General features: G+C 52.2%; 2 protein-coding genes across 8 annotated transcripts in view; both read right to left on the reverse strand.

The window, feature by feature from the left end:
• Nucleotides 1–20,620, reverse strand: part of LOC135245909 (glutamate receptor-interacting protein 1-like) — a 402,070-nt gene that overhangs the window by 13,888 nt on the left and 367,562 nt on the right. The gene's annotated exons all lie outside the window — the stretch shown is intronic.
• On the reverse strand, nt 92–20,026 carry LOC135245777 (fibroblast growth factor receptor substrate 2-like). Of its 2 annotated transcripts, none has more exons than XM_064319043.1 (7): nt 19,607–20,026; nt 5,203–5,278; nt 4,781–4,872; nt 4,003–4,189; nt 3,302–3,460; nt 2,856–3,019; nt 92–2,720 (listed from the first exon to the last, which is right to left on the reverse strand). In XM_064319043.1, the coding sequence occupies exons 3-7, from the start codon at nt 4,844–4,846 to the stop codon at nt 1,689–1,691; spliced, it is 1,608 nt and encodes a 535-aa protein (XP_064175113.1). In that variant the 5' UTR covers nt 4,847–4,872; nt 5,203–5,278; nt 19,607–20,026; the 3' UTR covers nt 92–1,688. The 2 variants fall into 2 exon arrangements, with proteins under 2 accessions (XP_064175113.1, XP_064175114.1); XM_064319044.1 differs by lacking the exon at nt 19,607–20,026 and adding an exon at nt 18,206–18,604.

The following is a 20,620-nucleotide window of genomic DNA, read 5'->3' on the forward strand; positions in this document are numbered from 1 at the left end:
ATTTTGGCAAACTAACAGCCATAAGTGAAAATGCAAATATTAAAATAGATTTCAGTAAAAAAAAAAAAAAAAAAGTCTGTGACATCGTAACTGTGGCCTGTGGCAGGGCAGTTATAGATTTTATTTTCTGCATAGAACATCATGATTACACAGACTAGGAGTCGTTACCATGGCAAAGGCCAAGGCACTGTATCTTCACTTCAGTGGCAAACCTACAGGCTGCAATGCCCTTAAGTTCAAGGGGATTGTGGGAAAAAGAGTCCGGCTGGGGGCATTTACTACAGTTTTATTGGTTTGATAAACATCTATTAAAACTACTTTTATACAATTCCTATATTTAAGAATCTTCAATGTACGTAAAAAAAATCTGTCCTTTTTTACGCGAGTTAGAATATATAATACATTTTACAATATAATACACTGTCAATGTAGCCAATGAAAAGTTGGCCTTGAGACTGAACCTATTAAACGTGTTTTGCATGTTTTGAACCTATTAAAGTGTTTTGCACATAGTAAACAGCTTTGTTTAAATATACATCTTCAAAATTTATCATTGCTGCCGTAAGGAGACTTGGCCTTACAACAAACTGCCATTGCCTAGTGAGACCCCCCCCCCCCCCAAATAAAAGAAAAAAAAACAGAAAATCACTTTCTGGTTGGAGAGGAGACATGAGTGTTTGTATTTGACCAACATAAAAGAACTGGTACATTAAACTGCAGCGATACCAGTGTAGTGTTACAACAGAGAAACTCCAACGTAGGTAACATGGAACAGCAGCTAGCAGTATTCTTAATGACAAATTAAGATTTTTAAATACTGAATTTACACTGACAGGCCGTATCTTCATGATCCACATACAATAAAGCTTGCCCCTTAATTTCACAATGTCCCTTCATGATACAGAATGATTTCATATGAGCAGGAGAGATGAAACAGGGCTGGCCTTGTTTCAAGTGTAATAAAGATACCTCAAACCGCTCGTCCACGGTACCTACACTGGAGTTACTCAGTAATACCTTCTTGTCCCCAAATGAGTCAGGATTGAACTGCACAGGCGCGGCGTCTTAAAGTGTTACCCAAAGACTTTACGCCATTAGATGGTCCCTGGAGTGTCACCAGGACAAAACTCAGAAACACAAACAGAGCATTCTCACCCAAAAACAGGGTAACACGGTGGCCTTTGGCGACAGTAACCGGGCCCGTCCTGTGCAGGTGCTTACACGGGAAGGGGAACAGGTCCAGTAGAGCAGTGCACTATTCAGAGTACGTTTAGAGAGAGACGAGCAGCAGCTGTGGGTTCGTACCATGCAGAATGCACACACAATGCATTCACACTTTATAACCGGCATACCATAATACCACAGGCACCAGGAGAAGGGAGTTTAAGACGGGGCAGCAGATTACCATGGCAATAAAACAGTGCCATACGGCAAGAACCAGCTCCACTGCCCCCCTCCCTGTCATGAAGGCACAAAGAACACAGTGTAGCTCCTCAGAAACGGGTTCAAGCCTGGGAAAAGTGTTTTCCTTAGTTTTAAATGACGTCGTTGTGTTTCCTTTATTATTATTATTATTATTATTATTATTATTACTTTGCGTTTGGGAAAGGAACCGTTCTGTGGTTCAGAGGGGCTCCGTCCCGCTGGGTGAGTGTAACAGAAAGGCGTGGCCGGGCGCGGGCGTGAGGTCACATGGGCAGGTCGGTGCTGTTGTGGCGGGTTTTCCTGGCGGTGCCGTCGTCCCGCGGCAGCGCCCTCTGCAGGCTGGACATGGCGGCGGTGCGCTGGATGTCGATGATGGCGTACAGTTCTGTCCGGCGGGTGGGCGTGTGGGGGAGGGGCGTGGTGGGGGTTTTGGGGGTGTGGGGCCCGCTGGAGTCCGAGCCCTTCTCCGTCTCCATCTCCACCTCGATGTAGTTGAGCTGCCGCGCGGGCTCGGGCGGGCCCGGCCGCCGGAGGTCAAAGGTGAAGACGGCGGGCGTGGCCGAGTCCCGCCGGCGGGCTGGCTCGGGCCGATGGGCGCTCAGCGGCACCGCCACGTTCTCCGTGTTCACGTAGTTGTGGGCGGGGTCCAGCGCCTGCTGGAGGAGGTGCAGGTGGTGCGGGTGGGGGTGGCCGTTGAGAGACGGCGTCTTTGGTGCGAAGGCTTCCTCCCGCTCCTCCTCCTCCTCCTGCTGGTGGGAGCTGGGCTTGCGCGCCTCCCAGACGGGCGTCAGGGCCGGCAGGTTCTCGTAGTTCAGCAGGGCGGTCCGCCGCTGGGCCGAGTTGTTAGCGTTCTGGGCGTCGGCGGGAGGGGGCGGGGCCGGCGGCCGGGCGCGGCGGGAGGGGGCGGGGCCGGAGCCGTTCAGGTGCTGGTAGGCCGGCTTGGCCCCGGGTCCGGGCCCTGCCTCCTTGCGCTCGTCGCTGTCGTAGCCCGTGTCCCTGTCGCCGGCGGCGCCGTTCAGGCTCCTCCCACCACCCGGCGAGATGGCGGGTGGCTCTCCGGCTCCGCCCCCCTGCTCTGCAGGCCCCGCCTCCTTGGCCATCAGCTGCCGCTGCACGGGGGTGGGGCCCAGGACAAACTTCACCCCCGCAGGGTCCAGCAGCACCTGAGGCTCTGCCTCCGTAGGCTCCGCCCCCATGCTCTCAGGCTCCACCCCACGCAGCTCCAGGGGGGGCGGGACGCTGGTCCGGCTCCGCCTCTCGTCCTGCATCCCTGTCGTGTTCACGTAGGTGTGCACCTGAGGGGGAGAGAGGGGCACCTTCAATACGCCCGAAAACACCTCAATCTTCCAGGACAAAACAAAGATCAGACAGAATGATTTATTATCTATTACTTTCACTATGAGTGAGTGTGTCCCCGTGGCGACGCTCACCAGCTCGTCCGTGACCAGGAGGGGGTGCGTCGACTCCTCCCCCACAGAGGGGAGCCGGGTGCTCCCTGCAGAGGGGTGTCGGCTGGAGGGGCGGGAGGAGGCGTCGCCAAACGATGGGTACCGCGGGATGCCATTGGGCAAGGAGGGGGCAGCGTAGCCGGGCGCTGGGGCAGGGTGGGGGAGAGAGAGGGAAAGTGAGTTTTTTTCAAATAATTAACCAAATTCTCTCTCTCGCTATATGACTGCCGGTAACACTCTTGCTGTCTCTGTGCAGTTATATACAGTACAGGCCAAAAGTACCAAGCCACCTGTGGGTTTAAAAAAAACTAGGTAGAGAAGTTAATATTTGGGCATTTATTTAATAACAAACCATAAGTATGAACTTTTTCCCCCCAATTTTGCCTGCTATAACACAAAAAGGGGTAAGTATGTAAAAGAGCAGTTACTGGTAGGTGTGCGCGGGGTGTGGGGTATGTGGCTCTCTGGCGCCCCCTGTGGAGACTCCAGCACAGGCTCCTCCACCACGCTGATGCTGTTGCTGTGCATGATGTCCTGCAGCATGTTGAAGAGCTCCTCAGCACGCGCACACTTAAAGGCAAAGATTCCTGCAAACACACACACACACACACACACACGGTCAGCCTTATCCAGTAACCTGCCCTGTACAAACACACACACACACACTCACACAGGGCAGTATGAGCAGGCCTAACCTACCCCCCTGGTGAACACACACAGAACCTGGGATGGAGAAAGAGAGAGAGATGAGAGAGGGATGGATAGACAGAGAGAGATGAGAGAGGGAGGGATGGATAGAGAGAGAGGGAGATGAGAGAGGGATGGATGGATAGAGAGAGGGAGATGAGAGGGGGGTGGATGGATAGAGAGAGGGATAGACAGAGAGAGATGAGAGAGGGATGGATAGAGAGAGAGGGAGATGAGAGAGGGATGGATAGAGAGAGAGATGAGAGGGAGATGAGAGAGGGAGGGATGATAGAGAGAGAGGGAGATGAGAGGGATGGATGGATAGAGAGGGAGATGAGAGAGGGAGGGATGGATAGAGAGAGAGGGAGATGAGAGAGGGATGGATGGATAGAGAGAGGGATAGACAGAGAGAGAGGGATGGATGGAGAGAGAGCACACTGACCCTGCCCAGTCTGGCACCGCCGGCCGCTCTCGAAGGAGAAGAGGTTGGAGTCGTAGCCATAGCGACGCAGGCACAGGTAAGGCCACCTGACGGCGTGGCGCTTGCGCGTGTGCAGAATCAGCTCCTCCTCCGTCAGCTCCATCACTCCTGAGCCCAGCTCATTCCCATCATCATCCACATTAATCACCTGCAAGCACACAGCCAATCAGAGCACAGTACTGCACACGCACAGCCAATCACAGCACAGTACTGCACACGCACAGCCAATCACAGCACGGTCCTGCAAGCACACAGCCAATCAGAGCACAGTACTGCACACACACAGCCAATCACAGCACGGTCCTGTACACGCACAGCCAATCACAGCACAGTCCTGCACACACACAGCCAATCACAGCACGGTCCTGCACACACACAGCCAATCACAGCACAGTACTGCACACACAGCCAATCACAGCACGGTCCTGCACACACACAGCCAATCACAGCACAGTCCTGCACACACACAGCCAATCACAGCACAGTACTGCACACACAGCCAATCAGAGCACAGTACTGCACACACAGCCAATCAGAGCACAGTACTGACACACACAGCCAATCACAGCACGGTCCTGCACACACAGCCAATCAGAGCACAGTACTGCACATGCACAGCCAATCACAGCATGGTCCTGCACACGCACAGCCAATCAGCACCAAAATCCATACTCCCTATCATTCAGTACAAGTGAGACAGGGACGAAGACAGAGAGAAAGCCTGTCTATAGGGGCTCACCTTAAATTTGCTCTGATGGTTATCTGGGATCGACTCTTTGTCTGGACAGCTACAGCAGCTACCCATGACTTCTTTAGAGAACCATTAGATCTCTGAAAGACAGGAAGAAGGCATCAGTTTACAGCTATTGTGAGAAAAGAGAAAGCTTTAAACAGTTAACTCTCCATTCTATATACCTTTCAATAGCCTGGTCCAGACCGGAGTTATCATGGCGATATACCCTGATTTAAAGTGACTTTGGTTTGTGATACGGAAAACCCAGGGTTAAAGCTTAAATTCTCTTCCTGACGCCATTATCTCACTTTGCAGAACACCCGTCTGGAGACTGAAGGCTTAAGTAAGTCAAACTTAGTTACTGCATGCAAAGTGCTTCTGCGCTGTGGCCACCAGAGGGCAGTGCGTGCTTAACATGGCTTCCTTACCTGGATCCAGCCATCAATATTCCTGCTTCCCTCCCGAGTGCTTTTACCACAGCCATGCTTCACAACACCATGACACCTGGAGGAGAGAGAGGGAGAGGGAGAGAATGAGAACACGAGAAAGAGAGATAGAGAGAGAGGTGGTGAGCATTCCTGTGGTGGACCTCCATACACTCCTCAGCACCGCAATTACAGTGTGAGAGAGAGGGCCTGGCCCCCGCCCACAGACCGCTGTGGATCAGGAGTGGGGCGGGCTGGCGGCGGCGGACAGGGGGGTCGGGCAGGAGGGGTGGGCCAGCCAGGCAGGGGGAGCTGCGGCAGGGGGCGGGGCAGAGCAGGGGGCGGGGCAGACAGCCTCAGGGCTGACTCTTAAATAGGCACTGTTGATGGATATCTGAGTAGTGCGTCTGGCTGATGAGGGCATTAATCAGCACTGCGTGGCCGTGGGCGTGGCCCTGGAAGGAGACACGCCCCTGAGCCAGCAGCCCCGCGGGGCCTCCGTCAGCACCCCGGGGCCTCCGTCAGCACCCCGGGGCCTCCGTCAGCACACCGGACTCGCACCCCCGTCTTCCACCCGCGGCTCCTCGAGCGCCGCTCCAGCACCGCTGCGTTCCCCCCCCTCTCTGAGCGAGGAGACCTGCCCTGCTGCTCAGACCTGCACATCACAGACTAACGCACGGCTCGGCTCGGCTCCACGCGGCAGCGCATTAGCGTCTGCGTAAAACAGCGTTGGGCATCGGCCGCTGATCCTCTCTCTGGGCTGAAACACGCACGCGCTTGTGTGTGTTTCTTTCTTAAGCCCTTTTTTTCAAGGGGTTTAACTGTAGCTGTGCATATTTCTGATGGGCTGCTAGGATACACCTCTCCTGACTGTAATGCTTGAGCTCCACACCTCCACAGCAGACAGAGAGAGAGAGAGAGAGAGACAGAGACAGAGAGAGAGAGAGAGAGAGAGGGCCAGCCTGCAGGCTGTACAGAATGACCGTCCCACCGTAAGCCTATGCAGCCCGTCCCAGCCCAGCCAGTCACCTGACTGGCAGCCGCGTGCCGGGGAAATTCCCAGACTCCCCTGCTGGCTCCCAGCCCGAGTCCCACAGCACCACACCGCCCCCCTCCCAAACGCTGCTGCCCCCCTCACAATCTCTCCCTCTCTCTCCACCCTCTCCCTCCCACTCTGTGCTGCTTCAGTGCGAAAGAATCTCCAGCACAGGACACAGTCTAAGCCCCTCACAGCCGGCTGAGAGAGAGAGAGAGAGAGTGAGATTTGGAGGGAGGGAGAGAGAAACAGGGAGAGAAAAAAACTCCGTCTAGCCCCAAAAAACAAAAAAAAAAAAACACAGGAAAACCTGGTTGAGTGAGGTGAGGTGGGGGGGTGGGAGGGGTTGATGTCTCATATCTGAGGGTGGAGCTGCCTTGGGCTGACACGCTGTGATTGCTGGTGAATATTACTGCATCCCCTGATTGACAGGAGTCAGGATTCACCCAGATGCCCACTCCCCCATCACCCAAACCCTCACACTCAGTGAGCACTTGCGTAAACCTCACACGGTTTGTGTGCTTGTGTGTCCTTGTGCTTGAGTGTGTGTGTGTGTGTGTGTGCGCGTGCGTGTGTGTGTGTGTGTATGTGAGTGTGTGTGTGTGAGTGAGTTGTGTGTATTAGTGAGTGTGTGTGTGTGTGTGTATGTGTGCGCGTGCTGTGTGTGTGTGTGTGTGTGTGTGTGTGTGTGTATGTGAGTGTGTGTGTGTGTGAGTGAGTTTGTGTGTATGTGTGTGTGTGTGTGTGTGTGTGTATGTGTGCGCGTGAGTGTGTGTGTGAGTGCGTGAGTGAGTGTGTGTGTGTGTGTACAGCTATGTCAGCATGTGCAGGAGGTGGAACAGCAGCAGCGCAGCAGCAGATCAGAGGGGAGGTGCTGGGGAGTCAAACGGATTTACTGCATATTTGGGCCGTTTGATATTCTCCTTTCATCTCACGGTGAAAGGCACGGGCCTACGGGCTCCGGGCTCCGGCCTCTGGGCTCAGGCCTCAGGCCTACGGGATCAGGCCTACGGTGCTGCTTTAATATTAAGAGCAACACAGCCCAGAATTCACAGCATGCCTGCTCAAGCCGGACCAACCAAGTCACCGTCAGACTGCAAAATAAACAACCACCGGACTTCCAGCGCGTTTTACACCCATCTCAGACTCGCAGAGACCGAAGGGCCAAATGAGTCCAGCGAGGCTTGAACAGAATATGGAAGCAAAATAAAATCTCTGAGCACCACATCTCCACAACACGGTGAAAACGTGCTGCAAACATCATGCGTTTAAAGTCAGGAGCTTTACTGCAGTGAGCACCGGGTGCAGGACTACAAATATCAGCCAAGCGGTTCCCTGCCCCGTTCCTGGAGATCTACCATCCTGCAGGTTTTCACTCCAACCCTAATTCAGCACCTAAATCCATCCCTGCTAATAGTTAGCAGCTCAACATGACACCCGTTGGTGTGCTTGGTTAGGGGTGGAATGAAAAACCTACAGGACAGCAGATCTCCAGGAACAGGGCTGAGAACCACTGCTTGAGCTACTTTCACACACAGAACACGTATCACAGAACACGGAACATGGAACACGGAACACTGCTCCACCAATCCAGCAGCTTCACACATCCGAAGCGACGTACAGTGAGTGCCGGAGGTCGCTAGAACAGCTACAGAACACAGGTCAGATAAGGTACAGCCCCCATCCCTCCAGGTATCCCAGAAGCCCCCAGTGTGCTCCATCTTCCTCACCGCAGCGGGGGTATAAATCAGCCGCGCGTGGGTGTGTAAGCGCCATGCTAATAAGCGCTGAGGCTCCCCCCCCCCCCCCGAGCGCACGCATCGGGCTCCAGAGAGACACTGGGAAACCCAGCAGGGCGATTAATAAGAGAGACGCACTGGGAATGAAAGCACCTGGTGTGTGTGCGTTAGCGTAGGGGCTGAGGACGACTAATTCAGCTCTGCAACTTAAACACACGGAAGACGCAAAGTGCATTAATCAGGACAACTGCCTGAAGAAACCATGAAGCACTAAATTCTGAAAGTTTCACACGTTAGAGGTAACCTACCCTTTTTTATGTCCACTTCTAATTGACAGTGGTCTCGGTTTCATATATCAGTCTGTTGAACTTTTTAAACAAACGCAGCCGACAGGCGGTGATCGGTGAGCCTCCATTCGCTTACCGAGTTTAGGAATTTAGTGAGGTGCTAACAACACTAAACAAAATGAAAACTGGAAACTACATGCAGAGAGGGTGTGCGTGCATGAGTGTGTGAGAGGGAGAGCAAGGAACTGGGGGACTGGACTACACACACGCACACACCTCTGAAGCAAATAAATGATGCAATAACAAAACGCAGACAATGGCGCCTCAGTTGATGCGCAGAGATTCAGCAAACACGTGGAACGTGAGGCTCAACCGCTTCCAACAATACCTCACTACTGACACACTCCTACTGAGCTGAGCTGCACTGTCTGTGTGAGAGAATGTGTGCGTGTGTGTGTGTGTGTGTGTGTGTGTGTGTGTCGCTGGGTGTGTGTGTGCGCGTGCGTGTGTGTGCGTGTGTGTGTGTCCCTGGGTGTGTGTGTGTGAGAGAGTGTGTGTGTGTGTGTGTGTGAGAGAGAGAGAGAGTGTGTGTGTGTGTGTCCCTGGGTGTGTGTGTGCGTGTGTGTCTGCAGTTGGGGTCTAACGCCTTTTCAATGCACAATTGTGTCCTGCCTTTTCCCAGAACTGCCACCAAAAAACACTTCAGTACGCTTATTTTTCTCTGCACAATTTTCTAGATCCGTCCCTGCTGACTGGCACAGACAGACACACACACACACACACACACACACACAGGCACAGACAGACGCACAGGCACAGAGACAGAGACAGACACGCACGCGCGCACACACACACACACACACACACACACACACACACACACACACACACACACACACACACACACACACACACACACACACACGCATACAGAGACAGACAGACAGACAGACAGACAGACAGACAGACAGACAGACAGACACACACAGGCACATTCAGCAGCTGTCTATGATGAAACAGCCACACAGACTCTTTCCCAAAACAGTAAAAAATTCTCAAGAATGCGGTCTTTACTTCTGAGGACAAGGGTGTGGATTTTGAGGTGGATTCCCGCTCAGAGAGAACCATACAGGTTCCCCTCCCTCCACCTCCACCCCCCCCCCCCACCTCTGCAGAGGCCTGTCCAATGCCAGCCAAACTCTGACTCACACCACTTGCATGCTGGGAGCTGTGCCGTGTCACCAGAGGTCATTCAGAATGTTCTCTGTAAGAAACCTTAATCACATGAACGGCCTCCTGGAAACAGTGAGTCAGGAACAGGCTCTCCTAACGAGCTGGAGCACGGAACCCAAATTAACGAGGCATTTACAGAAATCAGCTGCCATTCTTCTGTGGGATTTTTCTTCTTGCAGCTGAAGCAAACTATTTTCAGCCTTGCAGCAAAGGCAGAGCCGTATAACAGGGCCGAGCACTTCACTGGTAAGTGCTTAATTGAGTTCAGTCGAGCCAGACCTGACTAGGGGACGTGTCTCACGCACTGTGAGGCCCCACCCTGCACTTACGACCAGACTCAAGAGCCAGAAGCCCAATTTTGTGTTCCTCCACGTGACGCAGCGGGCACAGAATGATCCTGAATCGCCGGGACGCGCCTCCCTCAAACCCATCGATCGCCCGTCCCGCTCACGCCTACGCCCACGGAGCAGAACAACCCCACAGCCACCGAACACGCACCTCCATTACGGTCCCAGGCCCCGCCATCAGAGCCGCTTCATCCTGGACCCGCCGACCCGCCGCGTGCGCCAGTCTGGGACAAACATGCGCTCAGCGCGTGCCAGGCCTGTTCCTCAGGGCAGCACACGCCCACCGATCCAGAGCCCCAGAGCCCCAGAGCCCCAGAGCCTCAGAGCCTCAGAGCCCCAGAGCCCCAGAGCCCCAGAGCCCCAGAGCCCCAGAGCCCCAGAGCCCCACAGCCCCACAGCCCCAGAGCCCCAGAGCCCCAGAGCCCCAGAGCCCCAGAGCCCCAGAGCCCCAGAGCCCCACAACCCCAGAGCCCCAGAGCCCCAGAGCCCCAGAGCCCCAGAGCCCCACAACCCCAGAGCCCCAGAGCCCCAGAGCCCCAGAGCCCCAGAGCCCCAGAGCCCCAGAGCCCCAGAGCCCCAGAGCCCCAGAGCCTCAGAGCCCCAGAGCCCCAGAGCCTCAGAGCCCCAGAGCCCCAGAGCCCCAGAGCCCCGCCTTCCAATTCCCTCATTACAGCGATAAAAATAAACCCCACGCACATGCTCAATCAGCACTTTCACTGGAGCCCACACGGGACTGCTCTCATGCCCAGGCTTAAACAAACAACAAACAAAAAGGAAGGATGTATTCCCGGTTTTCCCTCTCCTCCCAAATGGGAATGGGTCTCATGGCCTCATACGAGGTCCTCCGGGCATCTGGGAGAGTCCTGAACTGCACACAGCCCACCGAGCCGTGCAGACGCGGGGTCAGGGGAGTGCACTTCCTGGGTGCACAAATAGACGCCAGGTATCCGACTGAGCTGCGGGGGAGTCGAGCGGCAAACCCCGTGGCTGGAACGGCCTCTCACCACGGCTGTGGGGCACAGCCTGTCCTGCAGTACAGCAGGTCCTGTACCAGACAGCAGATTCTGTACCAGACAGCAGATTCTGTACAGTACAGAAACGATGTAGACTATCAGTCATGTGACCGGGCACTTTTAGCTGCACATGTACGGCTGTAGTGCAGCTCATAATTTAAGCTGAAGAAAGGCAATGGGGTTGAACTCCAACACCATCAGAAAAAAAATACAAATCCCATCAGCCCACGCTCTCCCGTGACGGGGGCTCCAGGTTCGAGACTCAAGCCAGAGCTGACCTAAATTTAAAAGCCCTTTTGGAATACATATACAATAAAATAACGATTACTCATGAGAAATTCTGAGCAACACGAAGGATATTAAAATTTATTTCTCTCAGGAGACACATTTCTCTCCCCCTTTACAGGAGCCTTAGACATTTACTCCCGTCCATTTTCTGACTCATAAAAGCCCCACATATTAACACAGACGCACAAATCAGAGCCTTCGTGTGAACAGACCGATCAGAATCTCTGCCTCCTCCACCCATCAACATCTTTCATTTCACACAGCAATCACAACCAAATTGGAGAAGTTGGACCAGTTTAAAAAATGAAACATTTTGGTGAGTGTTGTGGGATAAAAAGTTTTCCTTGTGAATTTGAGTAGGGAGGGAAGATGATGTATGTTTCCATACAAAGGGAGGCATGATTCCAGTAAGACTGCATGAACACGCACACGCACGCACACATGCACACGCACGCACACGCACACGCACACGCACACGCACACGACCAGCGTGATCACACCAAATTCCTCCCTGGCTCTTGCCCTCTCGGCTGCATTCTTCTCCAAACAGGCCCCGTTGCCCAGGCGACCCCCACACTCCTATTATGGTCAGCTGGTCTTCTCAGGGGCTGTCCTGACTAGCGCCTGAACTTCTGTCTCACTTCAAACGAGGGGGAGACTCTAACTCCCACCCCCATTTTCCCTATGGGGGGGTAGAGGGGGGGCGAGGCCGAGCTGGGAGCAACAACAGAAGGGAGGAGTTTTTGGGGGAGGGGAGATTCAGTGGTCTTTTAACCACTCAATGGTTTTAACCCCCCGCATAGCAACAATATGTCCAGCCTAACAACGGTCATGATGATAAACAGACACCAGCCTGTATTAATGAAGACCATTAGCCTTTTTTCATTTAAAAAAAAATCATCCTGCTCAACTGTAGCCAATCCCGCAGGGACACTTTCATCAGCATGTCTGGCCAAATAATGGCTCATCCCACAGCTGTCAGTGACCTCTGACCTCTGACCTTTCTCTAAAACATGGCCAGTGCAGTAATAGGGTGTAATATAAGACTATGTAACTATGCAACCCAAAATCTAAGAATTAGGAGCATACCAATAGTGGAAAGTAAAGATGAAGTGCATTTGATGAAGTGACCCAATTATATGCACCTAGCTCCTGAAAATAACACAGCAGAACAATTTCATGATACATCACTACGTGCATTTAAAAAAATCAGCAAATGCATCTCACAAAGTTCAAATCTACCAGCTTGCATAAAACAGTCAGTTGAAAATGTAGACTGCATACCAAACATTCTCAAAAAAAAAAAAAAAAAAAAAAAAAAACTGCTATTCCCATGAGCTGTGCTGGAGTTGCTGTCCCTCCCTCAGACACACACAGTTCTGAAGACATGCACCCCCCCCCCCCCGCATTATATTACATTAAACTTTATTTGGCAGTCGTTTATATCCAAGACGATATACATGGACTGCATGTGCGTCCCGAAGGTCAGTGGAGCTACGTGAGCTCATGCTCAGTGTGTGTGGGGGGGTGACAGTGCACAGGGCTCTGGAGGATAAGCAGAATCCCCATCATCAGGTTCAGCACAAGGGCCCATCATCAGGGTCAGCACAAGGGCCCATCATCAGGGTCAGCACAAGGGCCCATCATCAGGGTCAGCACAAGGGCCCACCATCAGGGTCAGCACAAGGGCCCATCATCAGGGTCAGCACAAGGGCCCACCATCAGGGTCAGCACAAGGCCCCACCATCAGGGTCAGCACAAGGGCCCATCATCAGGGTCAGCACAAGGGCCCACCATCAGGGTCAGCCAGACTATTTTATCTGTCTGGCCAGGTCACACAGTGACCCACATAGAGTCAATCATACTGGGGTGAGAACAGTCTCTCCCTCTCTCCCTCTCTCCCTCTCCTCCTGACTGAGAGATCTACACCCAAATGACTCATAAGTGATTCAGCCGTTCTCACTCACTGGGTCCCAGCAGCCTTGTTTGCCGTTTGGCTGGTTGCCGGTACCGACAGGTTGCCGTAGTGACTGTGACACGCCAGCTAGCCTCAAGCCTCGAAATATGCCAGGGAGCCAAAGCCTGTAACCAAATTTGATCTCTCTGTCTGACAGAGTCTACAATGGAATTAGTACATTAAAAAACGGCCTGCAACATTAGGCAACTGCATTTATTGCAAAAGAAACCAGGGTTTGAACACAAACACACACACTGTAACCTCCACACAATTGTCAATGTACCTGCACATCTCCACCACAATAAAAAGTTAAAGCTAGTTCTCACCTGTGTCAAATAATTTCATAGCATTCAGACATTAGTCTCCCACCCTCAGAGGCCAAAGGTCAAAAGGACAGCCCTCTCCCTCCATCTTTACCAGGACGTATGACACCATTCTCACTCAGGGCACATAAACAATAAGAGCAAAGTGTGTGAAGTGTGTAAAACATCCCCATAAACACACTCTGTGTCAGCTGTCACTCCCTCAGTCCGGGACATGGAACACAGAAACGCATCCCGCATTCTCCCCAAACTCCCAGCCCCGGGCCAGTCTGTGCTGTTTAGAACACCCAGCATTCCAACACTCCACTGAGGGAGAACTGGAATGGGTGTTGGGCTGAGTGCACTGCAGCTATGAGGCGGTGTTCATTGTGCAGCAATCCGCAGAACGGGTCGGCCTGTGCCAACAGACAGCCCCCCCACCCCAACCCCAGCACATCAGTGAGGGCTACACTTCTCAACTGACATCCCATACAACGTCCAAAATATCAACTACAACGTCCAATATCAGAGGAGTGTGTGTACAAGCCCATTTGTGACATTTGCTTGCTGAAGCTGAGAAGCTGGTTAACCGACCATCGACAGTTAACCAAACTTGACCAAAATAACAAAGTCCAGTCTTTAAAAACACACTTTGCCATCTTACTTGGTTTCCAAGTCCAAAGCAGTATTTCTCAGGCATCTTGCAAGCCACACGTCTAAAGACCCACAAGCCAGCACACCCAACACTGCAGTAAGCCTGAAAGAGAAATATACCAACCAAAAAAAATCAGACAGAAAACCTGGCGGGGGGGAGGTGGGGGGTAAATTTATACTATTTGCTGTAATTTGTTTAGTCTTAAGCTACAGACGCTTCCTGGCTTACTGAGCAGCTGGGCTCTTGCTAGCAGCAGCAGCAGTAGCAGCAGCCCGAAACGGTTAGCTTCTGTTACACACAGACCTGACTCATAAATTAGGCCCACATTGCATTAGGGGTAATTACATTAACTGCCAGGGGTTCAAGTGAAAGTAATCCTTTTTTTGGGAAACATAGTAAAGCCACCCCCCCCCCCACACCTTTATTCAGTTTGGCAGCTCAACCAAAACCATGTCACGTGACATGTCAAATCAAATCTATTTTATTTCTGCTGCGCTTTTTACAGAACACTGTCACAAAGATGCTTTACAGGGAAACCCTCAAATAGCAAGCACATGAGGTAACATGGGGAGAAAAACCTTCTAACAGTTGTGAGAATAAACTCCCCAATGGGGCAGAAATCTCTGGAGGAACCCGGCTATAGAGGGGGAGCCCATCCTACACAGCCTGGTGTCTCCTGACTTAAAGCAGACTTGAGCAGAGTAGGACGTGCACTCGTAGACTCGTAAGAGGGATGGACCCCGTGCACTAAGCTGACCTCTGTGACCCCGCGGCTGCGCAGCTCAGCTGGCGATCTGCGCAGCGGAGAAGGCGGAACGCGCGTCAGTTCCGAGCGGAGGAGAGAGAGGAGGCGGCAGCAGCCAGGCACAGCTGAGGCGTCCCAACAGGGAGAAAAGGGAAAGGTGAATGAGCCAGGATTAAAACCGGGGTGCCCCACACAGAGATCACCCCACCCACCCATACCGCCATGTGCATGGCGTCACACACACACGTCAGTCTGTGTGAACAGTGCGTTAGCAGGACCTGTCAGGGAGAGCTGAGTCACTGGGCAAACAGCAGCAGCATCACCAGGCCCTTCAGACGGGGCTACCAGGATACCGGAACAGCGCGTCTGACCCAAACGCCACAGAGCCGGCCTCCACGCCTGCAGGCTCTGAGCCCGGTGCGCACATCAGGACTGACCGTACGTCTGCGACTGGCCAAAACACAGGCAAAACATAGGCAGTGGCACAGGCAGCACAGGCAGTGGCACAGGCAGAACACAGGCAGCAGCACAGGCAGTGGCACAGGCAGCAGCACAGACAGAACACCGGCAGCAGCACAGACAGAACACAGGCAGCAGCACAAGCAGAATACAGGCAGAACACAGGCAGCAGCACAGACAGAACACAGGCAGCAGCACAAGCAGAATACAGGCAGAACACAGGCAGGAGCACAGACAGAACACAGGCAGCAGCACAGACACAGACAGACTGGGACGGGCAGTCACAGGTTGTTTAGCTGGGTCGACCCTCTTGTGACACAGGGGTGCAGTTCCCCTCATCACAGGCTGCTAATGACCCAGCTGAGGATTAGGCACACAACTGCACCCTGAGGGCAAACAGCAGCACAGCCCGTTCCACGGGCCATTTGCATGAGCGCGCGGACGAAAATGCAAACGACGCGCCGAGAGTTACAGACGAGCCGCGGGGGATTGGGGACGCACGTACGCCTCCGCCACAGTCGCGCGTGTACCTGCAGATTTCACTACGAAAACACAGCGCTTTCCCTGCCCCAGAGCCGTAACACAGCGCTTTCCCTGCCCCAGAGCCGTAACACAGGGCTTTCCCTGCCCCAGAGCGTAACACAGCGCTTTCCCCGCCCCAGAGCCGTAACACAGCGCTTTCCCCGCCCCAGAGCCGTAACACAGCGCTTTCCCTGCCCCAGAGCCGTAACACAGCGCTTTCCCTGCCCCAGAGCCGTAACACAGCGCTTTCCCTGCCCCAGAGCCGTAACACAGCGCTTTCCCGCCCCAGAGCCGTAACACAGGCTTTCCCTGCCCCAGAGCCGTAACACAGCGCTTTCCCACTAGCCACCAGCGCTTTCCCGCCCAGAGCCATAACACAGCGCTTTCCCTGCCCCAGAGCCGTAACACAGCGCTTTCTCTGCCCCAGAGCCGTAACAGCGCTTTCCCTGCCCCAGAGCGTAACACAGGGCTTTCCCTGCCCCAGAGCCGTAACACAGCGCTTTCCCTGCCCCAGAGCCGTAACACAGGGCTTTCCCTGCCACAGAGCCGTAACACAGGGCTTTCCCTGCCCCAGAGCCGTAACACAGCGCTTTCCCTGCCACAGAGCCGTAACACAGGGCTTTCCCTGCCACAGAGCCGTAACACAGCGCTTTCCCTGCCCCAGAGCCGTAACACAGCGCTTTCCCTGCCCCAGAGCCGTAACACAGCGCTTTCCCTGCCCCAGAGCGTAACACAGCGCTTTCCCTGCCCCAGAGCCGTAACACAGGGCTTTCCCTGCCCCAGAGCCGTAACACAGGGCTTTCCCTGCCCCAGAGCCGTAACACAGCGCTTTCCCTGCCCCAGAGCCGTAACACAGGGCTTTCCCTGCCCCAGAGCCGTAACACAGGGCTTTCCCTGCCCCAGAGCCGTAACACAGGGCTTTCCCTGCCCCAGAGCCGTAACACAGGGCTTTCCCTGCCCCAGAGCCGTAACACAGGGCTTTCCCTGCCCCAGAGCCGTAACACAGGGCTTTCCCTGCCCCAGAGCCGTAACACAGCGCTTTCCCTGCCCCAGAGCCGTAACAGCGCTTTCCCTGCCCCAGAGCCGTAACACAGGGCTTTCCCTGCCCCAGAGCCGTAACAGCGCTTTCCCTGCCCCAGAGCCGTAACACAGCGCTTTCCCTGCCCCAGAGCCGTAACAGCGCTTTCCCTGCCCCAGAGCCGTAACACAGCGCTTTCCCTGCCCCAGAGCCGTAACAGCGCTTTCCCTGCCCCAGAGCCGTAACACAGGGCTTTCCCTGCCCCAGAGCCGTAACACAGCGCTTTCCCTGCCCCAGAGCCGTAACACAGCGCTTTCCCTGCCCCAGAGCCGTAACAGCGCTTTCCCTGCCCCAGAGCCCTAACACAGGGCTTTCCCTGCCCCAGAGCCGGTCCCACTGGCGGCAGCTCCGCCAGCAAAGCAGCACCAGGCAGAAAACCAAACCCGCGTTCTGCGTGCGTGCCACTCAGACGCACGAACGAGAGCCGTGGAAACCCGTTTCTGGGCACACCTTTCCCAGCCCATGTAGGAAATGTACAGTTTCCTTCATTTTGATTTAACTGCTAACAAACTGTAAGCGACCCTTGCTTTCAATGTCAGACAAAAAACACACACAGCTTCGCCCAGCGCAGTGACCCTCACACGTGCAGTGACTGCATGCTTGTGTCGTTCGGCTACATGGACTTTGATCCTTATCAGTGACCCGCTGGAGAGGCATCCTCACCACCGCAGTGTGCGGCAGCCTAATTATAGCCGGGGTGGAAATAAAAAGGGATTCTTCCGTTTCAAACCTGAGGAGAACACACTGAAACGCAAAGTGGGTGCAGCTCTCTAAGGCTCACAAAGTTACCATTATCAACTACCCTGCATCACTTTCACTTTAATTAAAGCTGATTTCTCCATTAAAAGTTGCCTGCCAACTCAGTTCATCAAAGTTAAACTCATTTCAGCATACGAGGGCTAATTTGCATTACAGTGATAATGTCCTTTCTTTGGTGACAGGTGCAGTGGAAACATAATGCCCCAGCTCAAACACTGCAGAGCTTCCATTTAAAGGCCAGTGCAAACAGAAAAGGATTAAGGAATTACTGAAGAAGTCGTTTTATTAAAAACTATGGATGCAAAAATATTGTCCATATTTATAAAATGATAAGTAAGCTGGATGCTCTCCTCTCGGTTCAGCTGATAGACACAATGCCCTTTCCTTTGCACCTACCCTGAAAATGCAATCATACCGTGTATAAAAAGGAATGTCCACGCTCCAGCTGCTTCTGCACTCACAAAACCCAGTTCACAGGTTCAGCAGCTTCTTCTGGAGATGCAGAACGCACTCCAGGAACACACAGCAGTCATGTGACCTGTGGATGTGCTGTTTTACATGTCGAAATCATAAATTAAAGTTTTACCACAGTGGTGGGCAGTTTCCAGTCCTGGAGGGCCGGTGTTCGTGTGTGTGCAGATCTTTGTTTCCACCAATTACCCTGGCCAAATGAGCTAATTGGCTGCATACTCCAGCACCAGTTCACTCAGATAAAATCACGGTAAAGCGTTTCATACAGAGACACGAGAATAGACTTCGGCTCTCATTCCTGCGCATAGAAAAAAATGCAGCTAAATGTCATAAATGGCATAAATGTTATGGCTTAATTAAGTAATGAAGGCCAGAAGTCGGCATGCAAACCAGAAACAGACCCAGTCCTCGTTTCTCAACTCAGTTCAGTAACAGCGGTTCCCAAACCTCTCCTCCTGATCAAGCACACCTGATGCCACTAATCAAGGACTAGATGGTATCAGGTGTGTTCGAGTTGGAACACATCGAATACCTGGATCCCGGGGATACCCAGGGAGAGGTTAGGGAAAGTACTGCTCTATTGCGTGCAGCTAAGCTACTTGATAAGTTACCGTAGGTGACTGGATGAAATGACAACATACATACGCCACCAAAGCCCATGTAAAGATTTGAATCAAGTTCATATGAATGGTTTAGTTAGACTGGCCGAAAACGTAGATAATTAGATGTAAAGTAACTCCAGGAATATTAAATAAAGAAAATAATTTCCAAAAAGCGTCACAAACTGAATTTGAACTGCAGTAAGTTTTTGAATGAACATCCAGGGCAATTTAAATGAGCCCACAAAAACAATGAAATACTGGTTAATTTAGCGAGAAAGCTAACGAAACAACTTCGCAAAAAACAGTATTTCGCCACTGCGCTAGCAAACAGGCTAACTGTGTTCGTGTAAAACTTTGATGAAGTGGCAAATAAGTTAGCTCGCATTAATAAGTAAAATAGGAAAAGTGCATTAACTCGCTTCTTCGCAGTTAATTTTAACGTAGCTAGTTCGTTAGCTCAGTTGAAGAGTTCATGTTAGCTAAATGTTAACTTTGATAGCTAACTCGCTGTGTAGCTTAGTATGCTAGCAACTAATTTTATTCGTCTAGCCAGCTATGCTAATGAACTAACGCTTCCCTACAGCGGAGTGATTCATTGCGCTTCCCAGATTTGCAGACTTATCCATCAGGCTACCTACCCCGATAAGCCTTGTTTGAGCAAATTCGGCTAATATAGACAACCTGGTGAAAGTTTTGCCGTGAAAGGGACCAGCGCTGGTCTCTAAACAGCCTTCGCAGCGAACAGGCGAGCCAGAGCGCACAGTAAATCTGTCATGGACTCAGCCAGCTCACAGGACGGCTGAGAAAAACATGCAGTTGCAAACCCAACAAAGTGTTCAAATTGCCGCAGTAACTGAGCAGGAAAACCCCAGTTCAGTATTTCAGACCAATTAATTCAACGTGTGGGTACTTACTGTAGGGGAGTTTTTGCAGAATTGGAAGAGTGGAATTCCAGTGGAAACAGGGTGGCCAGGACCCCTTGTTCTAAACACTTTCCGTGAACTAAATCCCTGCAACTCGGAAAAAGAGTGCGGACCAAACTGTGCCTCTTCTCTCCCTCTCCAGACCCCTTTCAGAGCGCCAAAAAACTTTCCAAAAAAGACTAATTTTACTCTCCAGAAACAAATTCAAAACTTGTAGTCGCTCCCGGAATATCCTTTGTACCGCATAGTCGGTGTAGTAGAAGACAAAATCAGCCTAAATGTTTGTAAACAGTAGGCTAAACTAAACCACGCCAGTTTGTTCCCGTACTCGCCCTGCTTGTAAATCGCTCGATCTCGTAGCAGCTCGAGCGCTGGGCCTCAATCCACTCTGCATAACTGCATCCGGGTCGCCGTGTGTTTTAAAAGTTCGGCTGTGTGCTTGTCTGTTCTGGGCATTGTCATGTAATATTTTATTAAGGGTTAAAAATCTGACCGGACGGTGTAAAACTTTTTACAGCAATGTTATTTATCTGAAAAGGAATACATTTTTAAACGGAAATCTGAAATATGTGAAAAAACAAAAAACAAAAAAACAAACAAACTTCCAATGACTTTTAAAACTACTTGTCAATCTCAGTTTCCAATGAGAGGCTAATATAGGTTGCACATAAACATGGTTTTACAAATTATCCAGGATTTCTTTAGTGACACTACTTTGTGCAAGATTTTGTTAAGCCACTGCCCAAAACATGTATGCGAAAATGATCCCCTCAATTTCACATTACTTTACTCCTTATATTAGATTTAGAAAGTTGGAAACAAGGTTAGGCAAGGGTGCAGTTACTTGAAAATGTCATGACCTATGCTTTGGTCAATGGGAGCATGAACTAGCCTTGTCCTTTGCCTGATGCAGTGCCATGCCAACTTGTACTGAAAATAACCGGCAGCCCTCTCCACACACAAAAGTAATTCATACAGATTTCTTTCCTTGACACAAACATGAAT

This window comes from Anguilla rostrata, chromosome 19 (assembly GCF_018555375.3).
Source record: "Anguilla rostrata isolate EN2019 chromosome 19, ASM1855537v3, whole genome shotgun sequence".
Lineage (NCBI taxonomy): Eukaryota > Metazoa > Chordata > Actinopteri > Anguilliformes > Anguillidae > Anguilla > Anguilla rostrata.